We start from the raw sequence: 25,676 nt of genomic DNA on the forward strand, positions 1-25,676 counted from the left end.
AGACTATGCAGGAAGAGAGTCCATGTTTTCACTTTCCCGAACAAGTGTTGTAATCATTTATGAAATACAAATGACCACGTTCTATCTCTGCCACTACCTTGAATTCTTCTGTCTCTTAGCACTGAACTTGGTGCTGTCAGTGTATTTTGGGGCTCACATAAGGGCTGGCTCATGCATCAGTCCCCTTATGGGGGCCTGGTAGGGGAATACACCATTGTGGTGTCTGTAACTTTGAGGCTTGGTACAGGTGGCAAGTTTCTCAACTCGGGCAGCTTTGACAGCAATTTGGCAAATGTGCAGCAGACAACTTATAAGGTAGGAGGTGGTCTGCCAGGGAAACACATAGTACTCAGACACCATAGGATCATGTTTTGGGTTTAGCTATTTAGATTCTAGAGATGATACTCTTGCTTAATTTTTTTTTTCCCTCCCTCTATAGGAACAGTGAGTGGCACAGAAATTTCTTGGTGAGGGCTCTGCTTGGACTGTGAAACTTTGTGAAATGAGAGGATGGGGAGAACCTGGTTTGCCCCTCTAATTTTTGCATGGGTCTGCTGAAGCAAGAGTTAAAAAAGCAAATGTACTGTGTACTTCTGAACACAGTACATTTGCTTTACAGTTATTGAAACATAACTCATAACCCATTCCCTTGACCCTTACCATTAATACCATTGTTATTTTGTTCAGGCTTGACGTACTTGGAGTAGTTTTTCATAACTATTAGCTGATAGCATAGCCATTATGGTTTGCCTCTTTACTTAAAGAGGCCTCTGTTTGTTCTTTTCTTTGAAGTTTTATTCTTAACGCTTAACTTGTTCCTCATTTCAAAGGTTCTGAAGAAAAAGCACTTGAAAGATGTGCATCTCCAACAAGTATCTGTAAGAAGGTTTGCATCCTTCAATCTCTTTTCAGTAGAGGACCAGAATATGGAAGAGGAAACTGGGACCTGGGTTCAATATAAAAGCATCTTTTATCCCGAGTATAGTGTGTCCTTAAGGTAAGCATTGTTAGAATTTTGAGTACTTTCTAAGATCTCGAATGGGCCTCAAATATAAAACTCATTAGTCCTTCTTCCAGTGTTTTTTGTAACTAGGGCATGGTTTACAAATAAACTGTTAGATGTTATTTTTAGTTTTTTGTTATAGTAAGCAGCTTGTCTGATTTTTTTTTTCTTTTTTTTCCTCTGGTACATTTCACTGAAGTGGCAGAACTTCACTGAAAATACTAATGATTGTACATAAACCAAGAGCATTTATTTTATGTTTTTAATAGCTTTCTGTTTTGACATTCTTCAAATATAAATAGGATGTAGAAAAACTTGAGCACATTTATGTGTAGTCTTAATAAAAATTTTAATGACATGATGTTATTCATAAAGTCCTAAAATCTTTTTGGTAATGATCTATATTTTACTGAGCTTTCTTCTTAACAGTCCTTGTAAAACTCAATGTTAATTTGGAAGCCAATTTTCAAAATGAAAGAATAAAAACTCCCCCTTCCAACAAAATAATATATAGCTAATGAAGAAATCTGGTTTATATGAGAGCAGGTCAAAGAAACAAAGATATTTGTGTTGAAGAAACTAACAATAAAAAAATCCACACACAAACAAACAAACAAAATCACAGAAACCTGGCCCTCCCACCTCTGCAAAACCCTCTCAAGGAATGTTAATGGATTCCCAGTAGCTTTGTTTATAAGTCCCATTCATTACTATGTTTGTGGGGGTTTTGTTGTTTTTATTTTCTTTTCTCCTACTTTGTTCTTCTTTTCCCTGTTCAGTTTTGTATGTATCTACCGCTAGGTTTTGCCTTAACAGGTATCACTGCAACAGTAACTTAAGCACCCCTAAATTGATACTTGTTTTGCAGCCTCTAAGTGGCTCTCTGAGAGTCTGGGATTTTGCATTCTCTGCACAGTGGAGTCTGTTCTGGAGAACTCGAGTCAAAAAGTGTATTTTTTTTTACCTGGGACCTTTAAATTAGAGTCAATCATAGAAACTAAGATTTAACACAAACAAGTGGCTATCATTAAACTGTGACATTTTTGCAAGGTTATAAAATGAAACAACAAGAAAAACAAACCAAACTAAACCAACCCCACAATGCTTCATGCAGGTCATTTTAAATTTGCATCTGGGTGTAAAGTCAAGTACAAAATTGTTTAGAGCTTTATGAAGTCTTAATTTTCCATTTTCTGAGATTACACTTATTGATGTTAGAAGGGTTCAAGAGATAACTTTTTCTTTGAAAAATACTATTGTTTGTAATAGAAGTAGGTGCAGTGTTTTTCCATGTGTAAACTTCTCCTCTAAACTGCCAGGGAATGCTGTGTACTAATTCAGATGCTCACAAACTACATAATCTCTTTGTGCAGTTTATTTCTTGATTTTAGGTCTTCAGAGGCACACGCTGGTGATAGGAAATGCACAGTGTTTAGGTAGAATTTGGGCTGAACAAGGCTGCAGTCCTTTGCACTGTAGCCCTGAACTCCTTCAGTCTCCTTAGTTCACTGCCATGGTTTACAACACTCGGTGTCACTTGGTTGATTTATTAGTTCTAGAGTTTTAAAGTAGGAGATGAGCTAGGGTTCACCTGTGCTGACAGTGCAAAAGCAATGTCAGACTGATCATGCTCTGCCATTGATAGTTGTATACTTCTGTTTCCACCACTTCCTATGTCACCATTTCATTTTGTATTGTGTATTTACCTAAAAAATAGTGGCTTCATTGATAATAGGACACAGCTCAAACTGTAGACTGCAAAAAACCATGTTTATTTATGCATTCTTTTATTGTGTTCCTCTGATTTTGTCCAATGGAAGTGTTTAGTTTCTGTGCTGCAGCAGAGTCACATTGCCTTTCAAAAACTGAATATTGCAAAGAATATTGTCTTCTGGTGGGAATTTTTATTTTATGTTTTCCCGCATTTTGTTCCTTTTCAAAAGATATTCAGTGACCTAGAAAAATGATAATCACTGATTGTTTTAGGAATAATGATCAGAACTTACTCTTCTATATTAAAACGTTTTTTCCATACTAAGGCAGTGGCAATAGATAGAGTATAATAATTATTTCAGAATATTGCAGGATGGTGAAGAAGGGAAGGAGAAAATACTCCCTGTGTATTTTGCCAGGAAAAAAGTATAAATAGCCTGCAAAAAAATCCTCGTTACCTGGAGTCTGTGTTAAATAAGGTTTCTTCCCTGTTTTTGCAGAAGCAGTAATTTAAGGGGATAAGCATAACAGTTTAACATACATAATAGAGCAACAGTTCTTATTGCTGAAAACTTACATATCTAGAAGATAAGAAGTCTTGGAGTAAGTGTTCTTGGATCTTTGAGAACTGATCATGTCTTGGAAGCTTAAGGGTTCTCTGAATATCTGACAGTTTTCCCCTAATTTTCCTCCTTCCGTTGACAAAATATTATTTATAATAATATTAAACAGTAGAAATAATTTTAACAAGAGCACATTATTAACAATAACTTCAGTCAGGTAAATCCAGAACAGCATGCTTGAATAGGAGAACCTTTAGGTATCTTTTTGTGAGAAAAAAAAAATATTGCTATGGCCCCTCTAAAATCTTGACAAAACTGCTTTCGAATTTTCATCTACATATGTTTTCCTTATGCATTAGCATCTTCTTGGGAGAGCTCATTGCATATGTTGGATGTTAAAAGGGTTGTCAGATAATATCTTGACAAGACTAAATACTTAGGAAAGTTCATAAGGTTGGTAGTGGCTTATGGCAAAGAGTATAAAGGTCAAGCTATATCAGTTCAAGGGCTATCAAAACTGATCAAATTGTATATTCAGATATGCTATGACCTAGCTGGAATTACTGCTCCAGAGGGACTTGAGACCACTTTGTCAGGCAAATACAAGCTTTGAGAGGAACTACCAGTCATGTGCATGCTTTTCTGAACTTTGTTGTTTTAGTAAGCTGCTGTTTTTCTAACGAAATTCAGATTGGATCCACATTTGGGATCATGCCATGTTTTTCTGTCACTAGTTTATTTTTTGGACCATTCTTAAAAACAAATCTTCCAAAGCAGGAAGTCAGAAGCACCAATATAAGGCAATTTTTGCTTCAAAAATTTAAGTTGAATTTGTATACCATTTTGACTAGATCCTTGAAATGACAATATCATTGACTCATTTTAGAAATTCCTGTAACTCTTTTAGTTAAACAATGATCTTCAGTGTGCTTAATGAAATGTAGACCCATAATACATGTTGGAAAGTGGTCTCCTGAAATTCGTATAGGTACTAAGGAGCTTCACAGTAGCTCTGGGATATCAAAAGGAGTGTCTGATGAGTGTGGGGTTTTGTTAGCAGTGAAAGGTGTTTCAAAATTTAATTTCTTGTGTTATAATCCAGAATCTGATTCAATTAGTCTTTCCTCATTTGGATTTGTACAGTATCTGATATTCCTACACACTAAATCTTTGTCTTGTTGTGAATTGAGTGGCTATGTACATGAAATTGCTCTCTAGTGTTGTTTGCCATTAATGTTAGTTAAAAAATAAATCCCTGAATTGTCAGGAAGTCAGCCTCAGAATCAGGTTGAATGTTTATATTAGTCTAGCATGGAGAATGTAGATGTGTTCAGTCCAAGCTGGTATCTTTTTGCAGGTTTCACATTCAGAGTTGGATAGAGTAAACTGAAGTAATCTAGTCTGCAGGTGAAAATATAGATCTCCTTTTCAGTGAAATTTCTTCTGAGTTTAATGTGGAAAAAGGTATTTTCATTACAGATGTCATCACAGACTCATAGAATTATTTGTGTTAGAAAGGACTTTAGAGGTCATCTAGTTACAGCCCCCTGCCATGGGCAGGGTCACCTTCCAACAGACCAGGTTACTCAGAGCCCTGTCCAACCTGACCTTGAACACTTCCAAGGATGGGGCATCCACAACTTCTTTGGGCAACCTGTTCCACTGCCTCACCACCCTCACAGTAAAGAATTTCTTCCCGATATCTAATATAAACCTCCTCTCTTTCAGCTTAAGGCCATCCCTCCTTCTCCAATCACACATGCCCTTGTCAAAAGTAACCTGTTTAAGTACTGAAATGTTGCCATAACATCTCCCTGGAGTCTTCTCTTCTCCATGCTGGACAATGCCAACTCTCTCAGCCTGTCTTCATTGGAGAGGTGCTCCAGCCTCTGGTCACCTCACTGACCCTCCTCTGGACTCACTTCAACAGGTCCATGTCTTTACTATGCTGGTGACCCCAGAGCTGGATGGGTTACACAAGAGCCAAGTAGAGGGGCAGAATCACCTCCCTCAACTTGCTGGTCATGCTGCTTTTGATGTAACCCTGGATACTATACTGGCTCTCTGGGCTGCAAGGACACACAGCTGGGCTGAGCTTCTCGTCAACCAACACCCCCAAGTCCTCCTCAGGGCTGCTCTCAGTCCTTTTTCTGCCCAACTTGCATTTGTGCTTGGGGTTGCTCTGGCCCAGGTGCAGGACCTTGTACTTGGCCTTGTTGAACTTCATGAGGTTTGCATGGGGCCACTTCTCAAGGCTGTCAAGGATCCACTGAATGGAATCCCTTCCCTCCAGTGTGTCAATGGCACCACACAGCTTGGTGTCATTGGGAAACTTGCTTAGGATGCACTCGACCCCACTGTTCATGTCACCATCACAGATGATAAACAGCACTGGTCCCAGTGCCAGATAGTCTGCTCTCCCAAAGTCCAGGGTAGTGACCTTGTTGTGCACCTTTCTTGCTACCCAAAGGATCTCAAACTCCACCATAGCCACCAAGGCTTCCCTTTAGATTCACATTCCCCACTAGCTCCTCCTTGTTGGAGAGAATAAAGTCCAGCATAGCACCTCTCTTGCTGGCTCCTCTTGGAGAAGGAAGCTTTTCAGGAACATCCTAGATTTTTTATGCCCTCTCTGTTGTCCCTCCAACAGATATGGAGGTGGTTAAAATTCCCCATGAGGACCAGGGCTTGTGAATGAGAGGCTGCTCCTGTTTGTCTGTAGGGGGCTTCATCTACTTGGTCTTCCTGGCCTGGCAGCCTTTAGCAGACCCCCAGTATAATGCCACCCATCTTTGCCCTCCCTTTAATCCTGACCATAAGCTCTTGGAGGATGAGGATGGCTCCTCATCCATCCTCAGGTGGAGCTCCATGGACTCCAACTTGACATAGATGGCATCACTGCCTCCTCATCTTCCTCATCTGCCCTTCCTCTAGAGCCTGTATCTTTCCATTCCAACACTCCACTCCTAGAAGCCATCCCACCACATCTCTGTGGTGCCAGTAAGATCACAGCCCTGCAGACACACACACATCTTTAACTCTGGTTTATTTCCCACACCTCTTGCATAGAGGCATTTAAGTTGGGCCACTGGTGAAGTTGATTTACTGGCTGGAGTGGCTGGAATTCTTTGTACTGCTCTTCAGGTGCTCTCCTCCTGATCTCTGATCCTTATCCAGGCTCTGGGCATCTACTGCTGGCACTGGGTTATGTGACCTTCTGGATCTGTTCTCCATCAAAATATGTTTTTATTCATACAACCTTCATGTGTATTTGTTAGCTTTTTTCAAGTCCTATTTAACTTTGGAGGTATTTCACTTTACTGTTAAAAAATTATGCATGTGTTGAATATGTGTTTCCTTAGGGAAAGGAAGATATATTAAGTAGGGCTATTTAAAAATATTTATTTAATATTACATTTCTAAATCTTTCTATTCTTAGTTGGGAATGTGCTTTTAAATTTAAATTTGTTACGAATAGTTTTAGCACTGAAGTGATTATAGATTATAAAGATGCAGTGTCTCCCTGTGGAGATGGCGCCTGTCTTTTAGACAGGAAAATTATTCTTTTATTAGAGTTAAAAAAGGAGCAATCAATATCTTCAAATTTTCTATTTCAGGATATGGATTTGCTTTTAAATTGTAGGCTCATTTTAAGAAAATAGAGAAGAAATAAGTTGTTTCTGTGTTAAAATATTTTCCATTGATCAGTCATTTGCTGTTTCCAATACTAAAGTGCAGAACTGAAAAGAACAATATCAGCAGCTTACAGGAAGGGTTAAATCTTTGTAAAGAGTGCTAAGTGTACTTTGCAAGATGTCATGCCTTTATTCTGAATATGAATGAACCTTTAGATAAAAATATGAAAGACATTATTAGATGATTCTAGACCTTTGGTTTAGAAATAAGGGGCACATTATTTGTCTGTGGCAAGTAGTATGTTAGAAGATGGTTTTGGACTGAGTTCCACTGGCTGTTCCTCTTGGATATTTCTGCTAAAAACATTTTGAAGTTCTAATGGCTATTTTAGAAATAGATCTAAAATAAGTGAAGGGAAGCAGATTTCAAGGAATATTGCCTACTTCTTATGGACAATTTATGTGGATGTGATAAAATTGCTCTCTTCCGTTTATTGCATGCTAAGAGAAAATGTGTGGGTTTAGCAGCACAAAGGCTTGGGCACAAGAGTTGGAAATTTAGGAAAGAGATAGAAAGTGATTTGGCAATTATTTCTTTCATTCACTATCAAGCTATGACTGTTCCATCATATTGCCCAAGACATGAGTATTTGTAATAAGAATTTGTAGTCAAAGATGCATTGGTTTGGTTTCTTACTGTATTAAGCTGCAGTCTAGAAGTGGATTGAAAGAGGAATTGACTTGTTCTGCTGTGCTCTGGCCCAGGAAAAGCATCTGTTCAGATAGCAAACTTTGTAGATAAATTTAAAGTTCTTAGTGGGCCACTGCGACATTTAATGGTGATACTCACCAAGGCTTTTTGTAAAGGACCCTTAATAGTAACGTTTTTACCATTATTCTGTCTTTCATTTTTTCACCAATATCGTACTTTTAGTTTGTATCTAGGTTAATAGTGTATGGTGGTATGCTGTGGTTTTGTTCTGTTTTTTTTTCCCATATTATGTGGAAATGTATTCTGTCTTAGTCTTTGTAGATTTTTAAAGTTTTGTACAGGCACATATTTACTTGTATTATTTGTCCTTACTCAGTTAAGAATAGTATAAAAGAAGAGAAGAAACCTAGTTTTGTTTCATTATGGTTGATGAAAAGCATACCTTAATAGGGAGCTATTGAAGGCTCTTTTTATTCTACTGTCTATGGCTATTTTTAAATACATGTAAAAGTCTGCCACTTGTGTTGCCTGAATTGGAGAGGAAGGAACATTAATATATTTCAAAGACTGAACACACTCTATCTTTCTCTGACTTTATTTATACATCCAAAGTGGATTTATGTGTAGTCCAGAGTAAGGAATTTTGCTTTGTTTCGAAGGGGGAGAAACATGAGTTGATTTAGTTTCTCTTTCCTAGATTTGTCTTCTATAACTCACTACCTCAGCCATAGAAATTTTTGCCTATTGTACCTTGAAGATTTATAAGAACACTGTGAATCAGATTAACCATGCTGTCCTGAAGTTCACTTTCTCCATGATGCTTACCTGTGCTTGTTTGAAGTACTTTGTTGATCTCAGCAATCACAGCTTTAAACTTCTTTGAACTGTACAACATCCATCACATATTTCAAAGCACTGAATACTAATGTTCTTTTGTATTTTGAAATGCCTATGGAAATTTATGGGAATTTGGGGTTGAGGTTTAACTACAAGCTTGTGTGGTTCCTTTCCTTGACTTCCATAATTCAGTGCACATGACACTTACAGACTCTCTGCGGGCAGTTTGTTAGCAGTACTGTGGAAAGCTGTGATTATGACAGGCAGCCACAGAAATGAGATGTGTCATATCCCAGCAGTTTTCTCTGGGCTTGGTAATGGAGGAGCAGCTGATGGGATGGGACAGTGAAGCAGCAGCTGTTACAGAGCTGCTGAGAAGGTATTCAGAGCAGTGGATTCCAAACTAGAAGCTGTGGTTTATGGGTGCAGGACTGAGTAGCATGGTACTTATGGCAGAATTTGGAGTTAGAGAATACCTGTATCTGCAGGTGCAAGTAACTTTTAGTCTGCGAGTAAGGTCTGCGGTGGAAGAGAGTTGGGGAATAGCTGGTGCAGAGTTTGGAGGCTTTACAAATACAGCCCTCTGAATGGAGAAACATGGCTATTGCTGTTTGGAAGTGTGTTTCCGTGAGCTCTTCCTTTCACAAGTAGATCAGCTGCTGGCATGTTTCTTCCCGCAGTCCTAAAACTTGTTTGCAAGAGAGCTTATGATCAATTCCTCACTGTTTGGGTTCCATAACTGTTAAGTGGTTACCGATGGATTTATATGCCTCTTCTTTAGCCTGGAATAGGCTAAAGCTTTATCAGCAGGAAGAGTGCGGTGGGTTGACCTTGGCTGGACACCAGGTGCCCACTAAGCCACTCTATCATTCCCCTTCCCAGACAGACGGGGGAGAGACAATAAGATAGAAAATGATTCGTAGGTTGAGATAGGGCAGTTTACTAAAGCAAAAGAGAAAGTTTGCACAAAGTGAAGAGGAGAATAACAAGGTTTATTCTCTACTTCCCATTAGTAAGCGATGTCCGGGTACTTCCGGGAAGCAGGGCTTCAACATGCGTAGCAGTTGCTCAGCAGGCAGACGTAAATAACAAGTGCCCCCTCTTCCTGCTCCTTTCCCTATCTTTTATATCTGAGCTGATGTCATATGGTACAGAATATCCCTTTGGTTAGTTTGGGTCAGCTGGCCTGGTTTTGTCCCCTCTGAGAATCTTGCCCTCAACTGGGAAAGGAATGTTACAGTGCTGATGCTGTGCTCAGCAGTAGCCAAAACGCTGGTGTGTTATCAACACCTTTCCAGCTACCAATGCAAAGCACAGCACTGTGAGGGCTACTATGGGGAAGTGAACTCCATCTCAACCAGTCCCAATACAAAGAGATATTTTCCTATCATGCTAATTGACTCCAGAAGATTAGCTGTTACTAATGTGGAGTAGTTTTAACATAGTCCGTAGAGATAATATGGTTCAGACCTGAGATGTGAGCTTTGGAGTAAATGAGGGCAGATTTGCTATCCAATCACTGTTGAGATAGTGGCTACTCCTCTCATTCTAGATCGGGCTTGCTCCCTTCTTTTGTTCAGTGCAGGTTTCATAAGCTGACCAGACTAAAGGACATAGCTGTTGAATTCAAACCCTGTCCCATTTCATAATGACTGTGGAGTGGGCTTTTGGAAGACTGAGGAGAAGAGGATGTCCCCCATAGCAAATCTGGATGCTTCTCGTCATTAGATTATGTCTCACTTCTGTAATTGCCATGAATTATATTTGTGAAAGCAAGAAGGAGGTTGCTGAGACAGAGTTAGAGAAAGAGACTTTGAATATTGCAGGGAGCCAGAGAAGGGTGTCAGCGCAAAGTGCCCCTAGAGACCAACGGAGCAAAGGTTGGAGTGTGTTGTGTTTGTACTTGGACCCCACAAGCTATGGCTTTTTGTGTTTATCTGCCTTTTGACCCTGAAGCATACAAATTGTATTCTTTTCTAGACCAGGACACTTCACTTACTTCTGTTTTAATTATTCATAGCATTCTGTTAAACTACTGATACTAGATTACTAAATTTTTCGTCCTTACCTTTATTTGCTTCACTTGGAGAGCTACATGATAAATCTCTTTTATATATGAACTCTGTACATAAAGAAATTGAGGGGGAAAAAGCCAAAACCAAAGCATGCTATCTCAAGACTAGTCTGCATGCCAACAAAGATTAAAATATTTCTTTACTTTGTCAACATGTCCCTCCCCCATCTTACATTCATTTAGAGATGAGACATTCACAGCTGTCTGAGAGACCCTAACTGCCTCAGACATATGCACAGTTACAGAGTTTGTAGGATGCTTAGGATTCAACAGGGGAGAATTTAAAGGGCAGCTCTGTGGTTGGTAGAACAGATCCTCTCTGCTTTCTTGTCACTTCCCTTGAACTAGCCATGGTGTATCAGTTGCCCAATTTGATTGAAAACAAACTTGCAAAAAAGAGGAAGAAAAAGTGCATTTAAAATCCAAATGACCCATCAGAATTCTTGTAAGCTTCCACTGTACATAAGGAATGTATTTTTGATTTGTTTTTATGTAGCTGGGAGAATAGCATTAATATCCAGTTGAATCTTTTGTAACATCTTACATGTATTTTGTTGCCCCTGTTTATGTTAACTTGATTTCCATTTGATTTTCATTTTTTTAAGAATTAGTCTAGTTGCTGTTTGGTGCTTCGCTTCTCAAAATTTATGTTCATGTTTATTTAATGCTTATGCTTATCAGAAGCTATAAATAGTGGATTTTTAAATAATAAATATGCAATTTCTTATTTGCGTAAAGGTCGATTTTTTTTTTTTTCATTCTTACAACATTTTTCCTTTAGGAAAAAAAAGCAGAGAGAATGAGAACTAATTTTGTAGGTGCTAGAATTGTTTGATTTATTAATTTTTTTGGTGTGTCCAATTAGGATGCTCCTAAACAGCCTTAGAAGCTATATTTGAAACACTGTTAAAAACAGTGTTTTTACTATCTATTTTACTGCCTTGCTGAATTCTTTTTAGATTTTTTTAATGCATTTGTGAAACAACTGTGTGATCTGATGTTGTGAAGCATAAGATTTTAATATTTTTTTCATTTTGGGCCTAGATTATCTTCGAACAGGTGAAAGAAATTTAGATGCTTTGTGTGTGTGTGTGCGAATTCAGCTGGCCTGATATGTATAACATGTAAATTTTTATTTAAATTTTGTGTATATTCTTTCTGCTGCTGTCAGTGCTTTTCTCGCTGTATTCTAAAATTTGCAGTTGATGTGTGAAATTTAGTTAATGAATTTATTATCCCCAGTTTTGAATGTTTATTTCACTTGGGTTATGCAAATGTAAAACCAAAGAAAATGCAGTTCACTGAACACATTAATCAATTTAATTGTTCACATTAATTTAATTAAGTGTTCTTGCTTTTGTGGGAGAAAATAGGAATGTGTGTACAGCTGCTGCTTAGAAATAGTCTTTTGGTTTTCCTCTTCAAGGAAATAAAGCTGCTGATAAAGCTTTACCAAAATTCTTTATTTTCTATATGTGACTTCTAGAACTAAATAAAATTTGATGCTCCTTGGAAATGTTTTCCTCTTGGTATTAGTTTTGGAGCAACACATTCCTGATGCATGGATTTTCAGTGATAGGACTTTGAAAACTAATGTTTGTCCCCTTGTTTTCCCCCTGGTGGTTACAGTAGTACCTGTTTGCTAGTTCACTGTGAACGAGTTGGTGAGAAGGGAATGAAGAGACAAGATGGGGTTTTTTTTAATTGTTTACATGTTGGTAAAATCACAATTTATGTTTTCTTTTATGTTTTCTTCCAGATTTCACAATGGTCTCTTAAATGTTAAAGATGTTCTTACAAGTTTTGACAACACGGGGAATGTCTGTAAGTCACTGTTTATTTAAAGACAGTATTATGTTGATAGAAGTCTAAACGCATCAATGTAAAATATTTCTGTATGAGCCTTCAATAACCATTTTGTTTAGCTGAGAAACTCCATTACTGTGGTCAGAGGTACCATAACATTTTACATGTTACAGGTTTACGTAGCACAGTTGTTTGTGTGGGTACACCCTCAAGTCATCCCAGTGCAGGTTATTTTTGGTTCTGTGACTGTGGTGGGGACATTAGAGCAGCTGAACTGGGTTGGACAAAAAATTAGTTTAGCCCATTGATTTGTGTTGGCCTTTGGCCAGCAGTAGCTGTGTGGGGAACAACAGCGTGAGAACATGGGAAGCAAACAACAGCACTTCCAGCTTGGAGTGGATAAACTGAAATCACAGAAACACAAAAGAAAACACACAGTCAAGTTGTGAAATTGCTCCCCACAGAATGTCTTGGTTCCTAAAACATGAATTCAGAAAAGCAAAAGGGGAAAAAAATTGTGCAAGAAAAATTCACTGTGGCTGTTAAATATAAAGACATCACTTATGGCTTAGGAAGTGCTGGGTCTTAGGAGAATTAATGGGGCAGTAGGATGATATGTTTGTCCTGATCTTTCACTGTTGTCTAAGCATCAGTTACTGGCTGCATTAACCTGAGACAAGATGAGCTGTAAGTGGGCCATCAATGTCTGACCCAGTATGGCTCTGCTTCAGTATACTTATTAATAAAATTATCTATGCTACTAATGGACTTGAATTATAGAATTGTGTTAGACTGTGGAAACTAAGCCAAGCAATAATATTGAAATACTTTTGATGTGATGAGTAATTACTGTTATATAATTATATACATATCATTCTTATTTGATTATTCTGCCTTATCTTTCTGATTGGTTTTTTTGTTTTCAAATATACCAATAAAGTTGGTAAAGTGAAATAATTAGGAAAAAAACTTAAATAGGGCTTTGGATCCAGAAAAAATATTGTTATATTAGTTCATTAGATAACAACTTGAGTATTTATTTTGAACGGCAGAGAAAATATTTTGTGTGTGTGTTTAGAAGTGCTTCACACAGTGGATCAGGACAGTGTACCTTACTCTGTGAAACATGTTAACATGATCTCTCAATCTTTGTTTTTTTGTGTGAGCGCTTAAATTGTGCTCAATCTACACAAATTTCCCTGTTAACACAAATAATTTACTCCACTAAAGTTTTCATATGCTTTCCTATTGATAGGTGTGTTGTCAGCTCTTCCGTTAACTTTTTCCAGTATTTCAGCTACTTTCATATTGATTGCAGGTGGTAGAACAAGACTTACACTCTAATAGGCACACAGCCGGTGCTAACGCAGGAGTAATGTGACATTTGTAGTTCTTCTTACTGTTTATCTGTATATACAAAGATTCACATTTGTCCTTCTGTATTCAGTATTTCTTTGAGGGTTCATGCTGTGCCATTATATACAATGTTTGCTAAGTCATTTCCAGATTCATGCTCCCCATTTTTAAATGTCTTTGTGTCTATCTGTATTGATCTACATATTGGTGATTTATGCCTATTTTACTATGCACCCTAGATTACACTCTGTAAGGGTAATGGTATAATTTTTATCTTCTGGCAGCATGCAGTATTAGCTTGGAGTGTAATAATCATACTTTTTTGCTACCACCTGTATGGAATAAATATTCTGTGTCCAAGCCAGAGTAACTATGTGTCTGTCACACCATCATAGTAAAGTTCCCCCAACCATGTGTTTACTGAGCTGCTCTATTTGGCTCATACCTGACTGAATTTCTGTGCACTCTCATTGTCACTTGATTTGAATTGTCTCTTTCTTCGACCTTTTCCTGGGTATTTTCTGACTCTCTTTGTGTTAACCCACCGTGGAAATGATGGAGGGGTCACCTCCTTTGACCTGCTAAGGTAACTACTGTTTTATTTCTAAAATTAGGTTGACTATTTTTTACAACTACCGTAGTGTTCTGTAAGAACTTTGTATTATCAAATCATAACCTACTCTAAAAAACCCCCAAATATTTCTAAAATGGTCTTTAGCAGTATCAGATTGTTTCTTCTAATACCTAATACTAACAGAGTTAGCCAGTATTGAACATACTGTCACCGCAGCATGCTCTGTGAGGGGACACCTTGAAAAATTACAGACTTCAGTGTTCTTTTGGGACCCTACACAGCCAGAATTTATTTATTGTGCACTAAACTTCACTTAAACTATTTGGACTGAGTTGTCAGAAAAGAGGTAAATACTTTAGTTTTCTGTGTGTTTGTTTTGGCTGTGATACAGCAAATTTATCAGCAAGATTAATGTTTTGCTAGTGAATGTTAGATCATGAAATAATTGTGTATTAAACAGATTAGATGTTGTAAATACTGAAACATATTGCATATTAAATCCTTTTAAAACATAATTTGCTTCAAACAACAAGATTTGTGTGATTTTAGGGGAAGTTGTTTTGTTTCTTCTAGTAAGTATTTTCTGTTAAAACAAGCTCTTTCACGGAGCATTTCTATGCTCTTTCTGTTTCACATTTTGATCTCTCTTCTTATTGTTTTTAACAGTCACATCACCATACACCATCAAAAGAAAAGTGGTAGAGCAGACTCTAGTTAATACCAGTTTTGCTATACTACCAGTAGGTATCAACTCAGTACAAGATGTGCCACTAGCTGGCAGCATTATATAAAATATCAATAAGCAGCTTTTGAGGAATACTCATGACTGCTTCCAAAGGCACTGCCTTATACCAGTAAGACTTCAGGACAAAAGTGGAGACAGCTGCAGTAGCTCTAAATGGTGTATTGCAAGGTCCCAAGTGTTAACTCTGAAAATTGCCTCTGTACAATATCTCGTTCAAACTTGGTATGTACACTTGTATTCTGTCCTTTTCAAAAAGATTTTGCATTTTCACTGTAGGATTGCTACTGTAAATGAAAACTCACACTATAAATTGCAATTAGCTTTCACTCTCCCAGAAAAATGTGAAATTTCGTTCTTCTCCTGTTCCTCTCTTGTTTGTGAGAGAGTGGTTTCCACATGAAAACTCTAAATGAATTCTCCACACAGACAGGATGCAATGCTAAATGCACTTCATTCAGCTTTAATTCTATGCAAAAACAGGAGGCAGGGAAAAGAGGACTGGAATGAAGGAAAGGATCAGTCTGTTCATTTTAGACAACAATATGCCATCTGTTAAAAAGATGGTACATCCTGACACCATCTCTAGTCCTGAGGTAGTCCTTTAAAAGAAATGATGCATCCCAGGCCAAAGGTTCAGTGGTGGCATTGTGGGACAGCATGAGTTGGCCCCTGAAGCCACATGCCACATTCATTCTTGCAGAAGAAACTGTCCAAAAATTAAGGAAAAGTCTACAAGGATGAGCTTTTGAGATTATCACCTTCCGTTGCCTTTCCAAGTGGGAGAAAGCAGTTATGACTGAAGTGCTTGTATGACTATGTCCCTGAAGTAATAATTTTAAATTATGTATACATTTAAATTAAGTGAAATGATCAAGGTCCAAAATATAAACCTCTTTACTCATTGCCACCAGCCTATGCAAGCTACAGAGTATGTAAAGGAGAATTTCAAGAAATGAAATACAGCGTGTTTTGGGATTTTCATTTAGTATCTACCTGATGTTGACACAGAAACAAGATAGTCCAGAATGCTCAAGTAGTATAAAATTGCAAATATGCTATATGTAATAACAAAACATTTTCTTGTAAACTGCACATAGAATTAGTTAATAATATAACCATTTTCAAGAAACAACATGTGCAACACATATTCATTTTATTTTCTACTTGGTTGAGTGTACAGTTATATGTTTTAGAACTAAAAGAGCAGCAGAGGGTGCTACAGTTACAGAGCTACCCAGGCATATACTCCAAAATTGTTGTTCCTGTAGGCAAGTAAATCCTGCAAACACTTAAGCTTTCTTTTTGAGGTAGTTGTAAATAGTATAGCTTTAAATAGAATTACGTATTCACTTTTTTCTTCATTTTTTTTCTATTTTTTGAGTTTTATTGGTGGAAAATGTTGCACAGTTTCCTGGATATAGTTACTGTTACAAAACACCTACTCAACATCTTTAGAACTAGGTTTGTTTGTGCTAATTTTACATTTAGAAGTTCCAGTCTCTGCAACAAATTTTACATTGGATTTTTTTTTTAAATTTTAATATGTTCTGCCCCAAGTAAATAAGCTAGTGAAACTGGAAAATGTTTTTTTTTCCTTTTCATAAAAATAACAAGAGGGAAAAAGTTTTCTTAAATTTTAGACCCACATCACATTTTTTGGAAACAGGTATCAAGGGGAAAAAAAGAAAAGAAAAGAAAAAAATTTCTCCTTTTAGTTTGCACTTTTTTGCAGACTGTATTAATTTTAAAATTATGCTTACTTAAAACTTGTAATCATGTCACTTTTTTTTCCTAATTTACTTAAGAAAAATATTTTAAAATCTATTCTAAAACAAAGAACCTTTTCTTCTTTCTTCCTTGCTCTCAAATAACTAGAATGAGAGGGGGGGTCTTCTTTCTTGGTAGTAGTATATGAGGATGTGTTTAGAGGGCTACTTGTTTCTTCAGAGCTCTCACTGCATGACTCATAGGTAGGTGAGCTCCTCTATGGAGAGATCATGTCAGCTACTGAATTATTATGCCTGGAGGGATAGATGCCATAAAGTTACCTGGGGAAAATCATGGCACGGCATCCTTTGTGGCAGCAGAGGTGCTCCTGTATTTCATGTAACGCTACCTAGAATCAACAAGGGAACAGATTGTGTTTTTCAGGTGCTGCTGTGGAAGTTTCCCCCATTTTTTTGAGTAAACATCTTATTTTCAGTGGTGAAAGGCACATTGACTTGGATATGGTTCCTCTCTGTCCGTGACTCAGTGGGTATTCTCACCTGAAGAAACTGCCTCTCACTGTCTTCTGAGCCTCCTCTCATTCCATAGGTGTGGCAGTTTGAAATTGTTTACCAGGTCAGAACCTCAGACACTCTTGAAAACCTTCAACAGAAAATACATTGACTGGAAGAGTGTCTAAATAGCAATGATACATGCTGTTTTGAATGAAATATTGTATTTATGATACCTACAATTTACTATTCACTCTGCAGCTTCCTTTTAAATAAAACATTTCATAATCAGGGTTAAGAAAAAACAGCTGTTTCCTCCCTCCCCCCCTCCGATTCACTCCACTGATTCAGTTTGTGGCATCATCCCAAGTAGTCACATTGACATGACCAACATAAAGCATATGGAATAGAGCAGAAAATAAGTATTTGGGGAGAAGCAGGCACCTTTTAAAATACTCTTCTTGTTCTTATGAAACTGGTCTCTGATGAAACATCGGTGATTTGTCTAAGTACTGAAATTATTTGGCTTTTCCCCACTAAATCTTCTGTTCTGAAAAGAGGAATCATAACTCTGATCAGGAATCTGTTTCCTCTAGACAGTGTTTTTCCTTCTCCATATTCCAATCGTTATCTTTGTGCCTATACTTTCAATCATGGCACCACCTCAGAGAAGTGGGAAGTGAAGAAATCCAGATCTGTTGTCTTAATCAGTTGGCATAAATAGGTTTCTAAGTGTACTACTTGTGGTAGTCTGATTTCATGCACTAGTGTTGACCTGAAGTATTTTTGAAACTATTCGGTGTATTCTAAAGTTGTATCTTTTGATTTAAATTAGTTAAAATTTTGAAGATATGGTATAACACCTTAAATTAGATTGGTAGAAGGAGAAGAGTATGAATTATTGTAATTGATTTCATGGGTTTTACTTTTACATTAAGTAGCTTATCTTAATCACCTTTTTAATTGGGATAGGGCAGGATAACAATGGTAAGCATCCCTATAAGGTGTGTTGTGTTATTAATTAAGCTTAGTCTTTTAATGCACTGTAGAGTTTTCTCTAAAAATATTTCAAATTTGAGCATAATTGAAATAAATAGTTTCAAATGACTTTGATGTGCAGTAGATTGTTGACATTTGGGTGGAACTTGCAGGGTTCTTTGCAATTGTTCTTTCTGTTCTCTCAATTCCTTTTACTTGCCATGTTCTTTTGCTTTTCACAAAAGAACAGGCATGAAGTGCAAAACCTGCTCGAGAAATGCCATGCTTGGAGTGCATCCTTGAATAGCTGCCTTCTGTTTGATACCACACAAAGTTGCTGGTGGGATCTTACTGGCACATCAGATGGGGCATTTCTCTGTAATTCTATTATAGTCTCATCTGGGGCTGTAGTGTGGAGATAGCAAGGACAGTCCTTGTTCTTTATTTTCTCCACACAAATGCAACTGAAACGTCATGCATAACTTACAGGTTGTTTTTTTAAGTTTTTTTTAGAGAACTTTTTAAAAGTTACTCTGTATTTCATTTTAAAAAATCATATTTAAATGGGTGAACTCGTGTCTTCTTTCAAAAATGTCAGGGTGAAAGGCTCAATTTCATTCAGGACTAATTCACACAACTGTATTCAAACAAAACTACTACTTTGAGTATTGGCTAATCCATACCATATCCCTTCTGTGAAAAAAATATTAGATCCCTTTTAGAGGTAGGAATTCTCATAAATCTGTTTTTTGTTACACAGATGTTCATGGGTTAGAAATGGGAGGCAGAACCAAAACATCTTACAGTGGTGGTATGTAGAGGGCCACTAGGAGACCTGACTTCTAACCTCTCCCACATGTATGTTTACTGTAAGATCTTTGTTAAATTGGGTAGTGTTATATTTTCAGGAGTACCTTCTCATTTTAAATGCCACCCACTTGAGTTATCAAAATTGAAGGACTTAGAGCTGTGTCAGAAAAGAGACCTGGGCACTGCTGAACTGAACTTTAGATGCTGTGACAGTAAAAATCTGTCCTCCTTCAGGTAAGGAGGTGTTTCTACACACATAATGGCATGGCCTGGAATTCACCACAGCTGGCACTCTGAGACCTGTGTGTCATTAACTCACTCTCTCTTTGGAGTTTCAGTTCCTAACCTGGTGCATTCACAGTCTTAAATCCTTTCCTTTATTTAGGTGCTTCAACCGTGTCTGTCAAAAAGTATGGAAGGTATAACTTTTTTTTTTGTTTGTTTAACCTCCCGTGTGGCAGCTGCAGATTTCGTGTAGAATTTATGTGGTTTCAGACATGAGTCTAATGGTTATAACACTCACAAAGTAGTTTCATGAAAGTAGGGGAGGCCAGCACACCTGAGTTAGCAAAGGGAATGGGCTCAGAGCTTTTGTGTGTTCTCTCACTGCAGCTCCTTTTGGACAGGGCAAGAAGCAATATTACTGAATGTATTGGGTAATCCCTCATGACAGTATGTCAGAAAAAGACCCTACTGCCAGTAACTGTGAATTTAAAATTTGAAAACAGCAGTGTGCCTCACCGTAAACTCATACCTAGTTCCATAAAATTTACCTATTCACACAGCTAAAACACTGTGCAATCTTAAGCCATATTATGAATCAGCACCTTAGTATAAATTCTGTCAGGCTAAAAATGCTGGAATATCTTCATAATAAAACTTAATAGGAGAAATCAGCTTGTATACAGGGTCCTTATTTTTGCTGTATTTTGGTTCTCATTTTTAAATTATGGCAATTTGAGGCAATTTATAGATACAGTTATTATTTAATTGGACATTCCCAAAGTAGAAGGTATTTCCTTTTTTTTGTGTGTGTGGTTAAAGACTCTGGTAAAAATGAGCTTAGCCAGATAAACAGAGGAGGTTTTATTACTACTAAGAATTAATATGATAATTTTGTCCACAACCATAATCTGCTTTTAAAATCATGCATTATGTTTTCTGTTGAAAACTAACAAATATAAATTCGCTGTGAGGAAGGCGTGTGCAGCTGCACATGTCCTGTGGGAGAGGCTTGCTTACTGGCAGGTGAATCTGGGTCCATTCTATGATTATTTCCTAGGTTAAAGTAGCAGAGGAGGATGTTTTAATCTTAGATTGTCTCAGGAAATATTTTTACGTGCGTGAGTTTTGATTGGTTTTGATTGGACTCGTGCAGTTATTTGGTAATCAGCAGTGAATTGTCGGTATATATGTACTGTAATGTTTCTCTCTTTACCCATTGAGATTAGTAGACATTGCTTTCAAACATACATCTGTGAAAAAGTGTTGAAACCAGAAGTCAACTATTTATATAAAATATCTCTTATCAGGGTGGTAGTGGTGGATTAATAACAAGGACTGTGTTTGTGCATCTCTTTTTAGTTTAGTAAACTGAAGCTCATGTTCAATTTCTTTTTGTTTCCTTTTTTTGGTGGTAAGATATTTGTCACTTTCTTGAGCTGTATTCAAATTTTGTAAAACACAGTTTTTACTGTTTTTTCTATAGAAATTCTGACATATAGCCACCAACTTAAAGGACTTATGATGTTTAAAAACAAATGCATGCAGCAATTAAATTATCCTTTGTTATATGTAGGCTGACTCCTGAGGAATTTTGTAACTTTTCTCATGAAGAAGCAGACTTTTTCCTTACCATGAATATTGAGCATTACAATATAAACAGCTTTGTAAGCCTTGACTTAAAAGTAATTTTATTTAAATGGTAGTAGTAGCAAAAGGCAACGGTCTCTAATGGTTTTAAGCTGCCTTTTAAAGTTGTATAGCTATTCAAAAAGGCAGAAGAATCCACAAAATGATTAAAAGACACAAGAATAAAATTGTCATTTAGATTTGGCATTTAAAAAACAGAGATCACTATAGTAATTTTTAAATGTACAGTAAAATATACTGTCTTTGAATTCAGCATAATTTAAAGAAACAAAACCATACAGGTATCCACTAAGTAACTGGAATCATATGAATCAAGGTGGAGGTGGACAACTTTTGGAAGCTGTCCAAATAATGCCTTCTAATTGTTTGCTCAGATAAAATTCTTGTTGAATTGTTTTCCTTATTTTCAAAGCACCTGTTGAAAAGAAGTATTTATCCTTCCCATTTCCATTGAATCTTCCAGTTCCAGAATTAAAAACATGCTGTCATACCTAGCATTGAAAAAAACTTAAATTACAGTAGCGGTATTGAATACATATTCAAGATCAGCTACTTAGCAGAGACTTCATTCATTGCAATCTTTGTGTAACTGATAAATGCTTTACAATGTAAATGTTTGCATAATGTAGCAGCCAGTTGCATGTGTCCCATGTTAACCTCCAGAAGCTGTAATACCTCACGCTTTCTCTCGGCAGGCAAAAGTAATTATGATAGCAATCGACATATATAATATAGATTTTAAAATATTTAGTTTTGTTAACAGCACATACAGCCCAATAACGTGGTTAATTTCAGACAAAAATTGATAGAGATAATCTAAGTGCTTTAAGTTTGTTGTGATTGTCATTATTTCAAAGATGTATTTCCTCATAATTATTATAGTGTTTTCTTTTGAGGATTTTATTTATGTGCTTTTCAGAAAATGATATGGTAAATATTTGATATTAAAGTATACAGGCACACATTTTATAGTTTGTTAGGGTAAGTGACAGCGTAACAGAAAGGAATGTTATGCCAATTAATTCTGCAAGGCTCATTTAGAATCAGACTGAACTGCTGATGAGACAATAATTAATGAAAATTCTGTGTTTTCATATATGAATTGTTTCTTTGCAATTTTTTTTTTTTTTTTTTTTAGAATAAAGAGAATTTTCTATGTTTGGCATTTAAGGAGCTTTGTTGTAACAGTTGAGTGCAAACTGTCAAAAAGAAATAGGCAGAATCCTGGAAATGATGAGTCCAGTTATCATAGAATCATAGAATGGTTTGGATTGGAAGGGATCTTAAAGGTCATCTAGTTCCAACCTCCCTGGCCATGGGCAGGGACACCTTTCGATAGACCAGGTTGCTCAGAGCTCCATCCAACCTGACCTTGAACACTGCCAGGGATGGGGCATCCACAACTTCTCTGAGCAGCAGGTTCCAGTGCCTCACCACCCTCACAGTAAAGAATTTCTCCCTAATATCTAATCTAAACCTGCCTTCTGTCAGTTTAAAATCATTCCCCCTTATCCTATCACTACATGCCATTGCCAAAAGTCCCTCTCCAGCTTTCTTGCAGCCCCCTTTATGTACTGGAAAGCTTCTGTAAGGTGTCCCCAGAGCCTTCTCTTCTCTGTGCTGAACAACCCCAACTCTCTCAGCCTGTTATCACAGGAGAGATGCTCCATCCCTTTAAACATCTTGCCTGGACTCGCTCCAGCAGGTCCATGTCTTTCCTGTGCAGGGACCCCAGAGCTGGATGCAGTGCTCCAGGTGGGTGGATTCTCCCCAGAGTGGAACAGAGGGGCAGAATCCCCTCCCTTGCCCTGCTGCCCACGCTGCTTTTGATAAGCACAGGCCACGATTGGCTTTCTAGGCTGTGAGTGCACATGGCCAGGTCATGTCCAGCCTCTCATCCACCAGCACCCCCAAATCCTTCTTGGCAGGGCTGCTCTCAGTCAGTTCTTTACTCAGCTTGTATTTGCGCTTGGGTTTACCCTGCCCCAGAAGCAGGACCTTGCACCTGGCCTTGTTCTCATGGGCATTCCTGTAAGATCCTTTCACAAATCAAAGCCTTTAAATATAGGGATTTGATTTGTAATTGCAAAATGTTTCTTATTGCAGAATTATAAATATTAGATATAGATAGATAAGATATTATCCTATGATTTTTAAGTAAATTGGTCTAATTGGCATGGGCTTTTTAATGTGTGTATATACATAAGTATTAAAAAGCCCATATACACACATTTTTTTTTAATGTGTGTATATACATAAGTATCGGGGCCTCTGGTGGTCTAGTGGTTAGAGTGCCTGACTCTCACCTCTGCGACCCGGGTTCGATTCCCGGCCCCCTGGGCAGGTGGAGCTCGTCAGCCTTGGTAGGCAATCCACCTAAGAGAAGGTCACTCTAAACAAACCTACATCCTGGGGACCTCACTGCCACTGTCCAAGCTTTGCTCGGCCCCGGCAGATGAACCTCAGGACTAAAGGGTGGGCTCAGTTCAGCGCACGCTGTGTCTCACCTAAAAATCCACTGCGCAGGCTGGAAGGGTTAATGACCTTTCCCAAAAATCTTCGCTCGCGAAGACTGGCCATTACCTTACCATACATAAGTATATATAGTTATTACACATATATTTATCTATATATTCACATTATATATAAGAAGAAGAAAATCTGGATTTTTTAGCAGAGTGTTTTTCAGTAAGGTGCTGTCGAAGATTTATTTCACCTGACGGTATACTTTAACCCTGCCTGAAATAGGATCTTATTGGTGACATAATTATTGTAAGATGATGAAAGTAGAACTGCAATGTGCCATCTTTCCCCAAATGTTTGAAAGCATTGTCAGCTTTTGAATTACTGTCATATTTTTTCAATTGTTTTTAGTACAAGTCAAATTTGACTTGCCTTAGTAATATAAAGCATCTCATTGTCTTCAGCAAGGCTTGTCAAATGAATAAGAAACATTGTCTTCCCTTTAAAATTGATTAAAAAAAATCCCCCCAAATTATTTTAATTTGAATGAGGTGAGAATCTGGTAACTATTGAAATGTTTTCTGTGCCGAATAATAAGGAGCATGATAATTGAAACTTGGCATAGAAATGAGTAGCAAATTTTACTCTTCCTCCTCTTTTTAAATTGGGAATTTGAATGTTGCATAGCATAAAAGTAGGCAACAAAATACACTTGGTACTTGATATTCCAAAAGTACCATTCAAAAAAAGAATACTTAAGGGATACACTTAACATATAATACATATTATAGTACTTTCATGTGAATGTATTTCATATTTTGTAGATACATATTCCATAATTTGTAGAGACATATAAAATAATTTGTAGAATTTGTATGTTATCTGTATATGTAACAGTTTGAAGGATGGTGGCAACTATATCTGCAATTGTTTGTCCTTAATCTTTAAATAGTTTTTTCCTACCACAGGACTTTACAGCCCGTTTTTGGGGAAAAGATCCATATTGCTTTCTGATGCTAAGAGAAGATGATCACAAGAGGGAGTGGGAAAAAAACTAAGCCTGGTCTGAAAGAGTAGTAAGACAAGGAGCATGTGGAGGAGAAGAATGAGGAAAACACTAGTGGCTGAGCCAGAAGGAAAATTGGAAATAAAGACATGTTTGATTAGTTTCTTTCCAAGAGAAAAACCAGATTGGGCAGAGAGGAGCCTGGGATGAAATCACAATGAATGAGATGAGCGTGTCCTGAGAATAACTGGACTGAGACTAGAAGTCAAAGGTGGAAAGGAGGCTATACTAGCTTAGCTTCAAGAGGGCTGGAAAAAAATCGTGAGTGCACCAGAAAATGTTTCCCACAGGGCCAGCAACAGAACTATGTTTCTAGAGCTCTTTCTCTCATCTATTCCCATGCCTGCTCAGGTGAAATACATGTAGTTCTTTTTAACTGCTGCTCTTTGTAGACTGCTGCAGTAGTTTAATTTACTTTATTTGTGTAATCATAAAGAAATTGAGCTGGTGTGAAAGTTACAATCTTGCTAACAACCTGTGGAGGAGCTGATGTTCCAGATTATGGGATTTTTGATGTTTAAAAATACCCACTGAAGTTTGCTTAAATTTAACCTTGGCTTTACAAAATGCACCATTATTTTAGAGTTGCACGTGCAAATGGGAATTTCGTGATTTGTGCAGCTGCTTGTTGCTTGGAGAGCAGATCTCTTCCTCCATCTGCCAGAAGGTTCTCAGTGGTGCTTGGCTAGTATGTTGGGTTTTTTTTCTGAAAGGTTAAGGTCTGATCTCTGTAACAAATGTGGATAGAGCCTTCCCAAATCTTCTTTCGCAAAGCCTAGCCATGATGACCTAAGGTCTGATCTGCAGAAGCAAATTGCAGCTAAAATGGTGATTTCAGCACCTAAAGCATAAATGTCAAATACTCAAGAAAAAAAAAAAAAGAGTTTCTGGGTGCTTTAGACACTCAAGACTTGGTGGAGGGAATGTTTTTCCTCTCTCTGTGCCTCAGGGCTTCATCTAAAGAAAGTCTCTTTCTGAATTCTGTCTGTCCCCAGGTCACCACCACATGCTGTGAGAAACAGAGTTGACAAGGACTGTAAGGTGGAGGAATCGTCCTGTTAGGGGTGAATGGTTGAGTCTTTTTCAGATAAAAACACTGAAAAGCAGGCAATGAATTCTGGTAGGCTGCATAAGGCTTTCAAGCCAAAGGCTAGAGAAGCCTGCTCTATTAAAAGGTAAATTCAGAAAGTATGAAATGATTCTGTGTATTTAACTGAAGTGTAAATATTGATTACTTTATTACTAAATGA

General features: G+C 37.4%; 1 protein-coding gene across 1 annotated transcript in view; it reads left to right on the plus strand.

The window, feature by feature from the left end:
* Window positions 1-25,676, plus strand: part of CAMKMT (calmodulin-lysine N-methyltransferase) — a 217,873-nt gene that overhangs the window by 3,800 nt on the left and 188,397 nt on the right. The window contains exons 2-3 of the mRNA XM_027723390.2: window positions 831-997; window positions 12,297-12,361. Coding sequence (XP_027579191.1) covers window positions 831-997; window positions 12,297-12,361 — 232 coding nt within the window. The remainder of the gene's footprint in view (window positions 1-830; window positions 998-12,296; window positions 12,362-25,676) is intronic.

Source organism: Pipra filicauda, unplaced genomic scaffold, assembly GCF_003945595.2.
Source record: "Pipra filicauda isolate LSUMZ 115617 unplaced genomic scaffold, ASM394559v2 scaffold51_size4534324_pilon, whole genome shotgun sequence".
NCBI lineage: Eukaryota > Metazoa > Chordata > Aves > Passeriformes > Pipridae > Pipra > Pipra filicauda.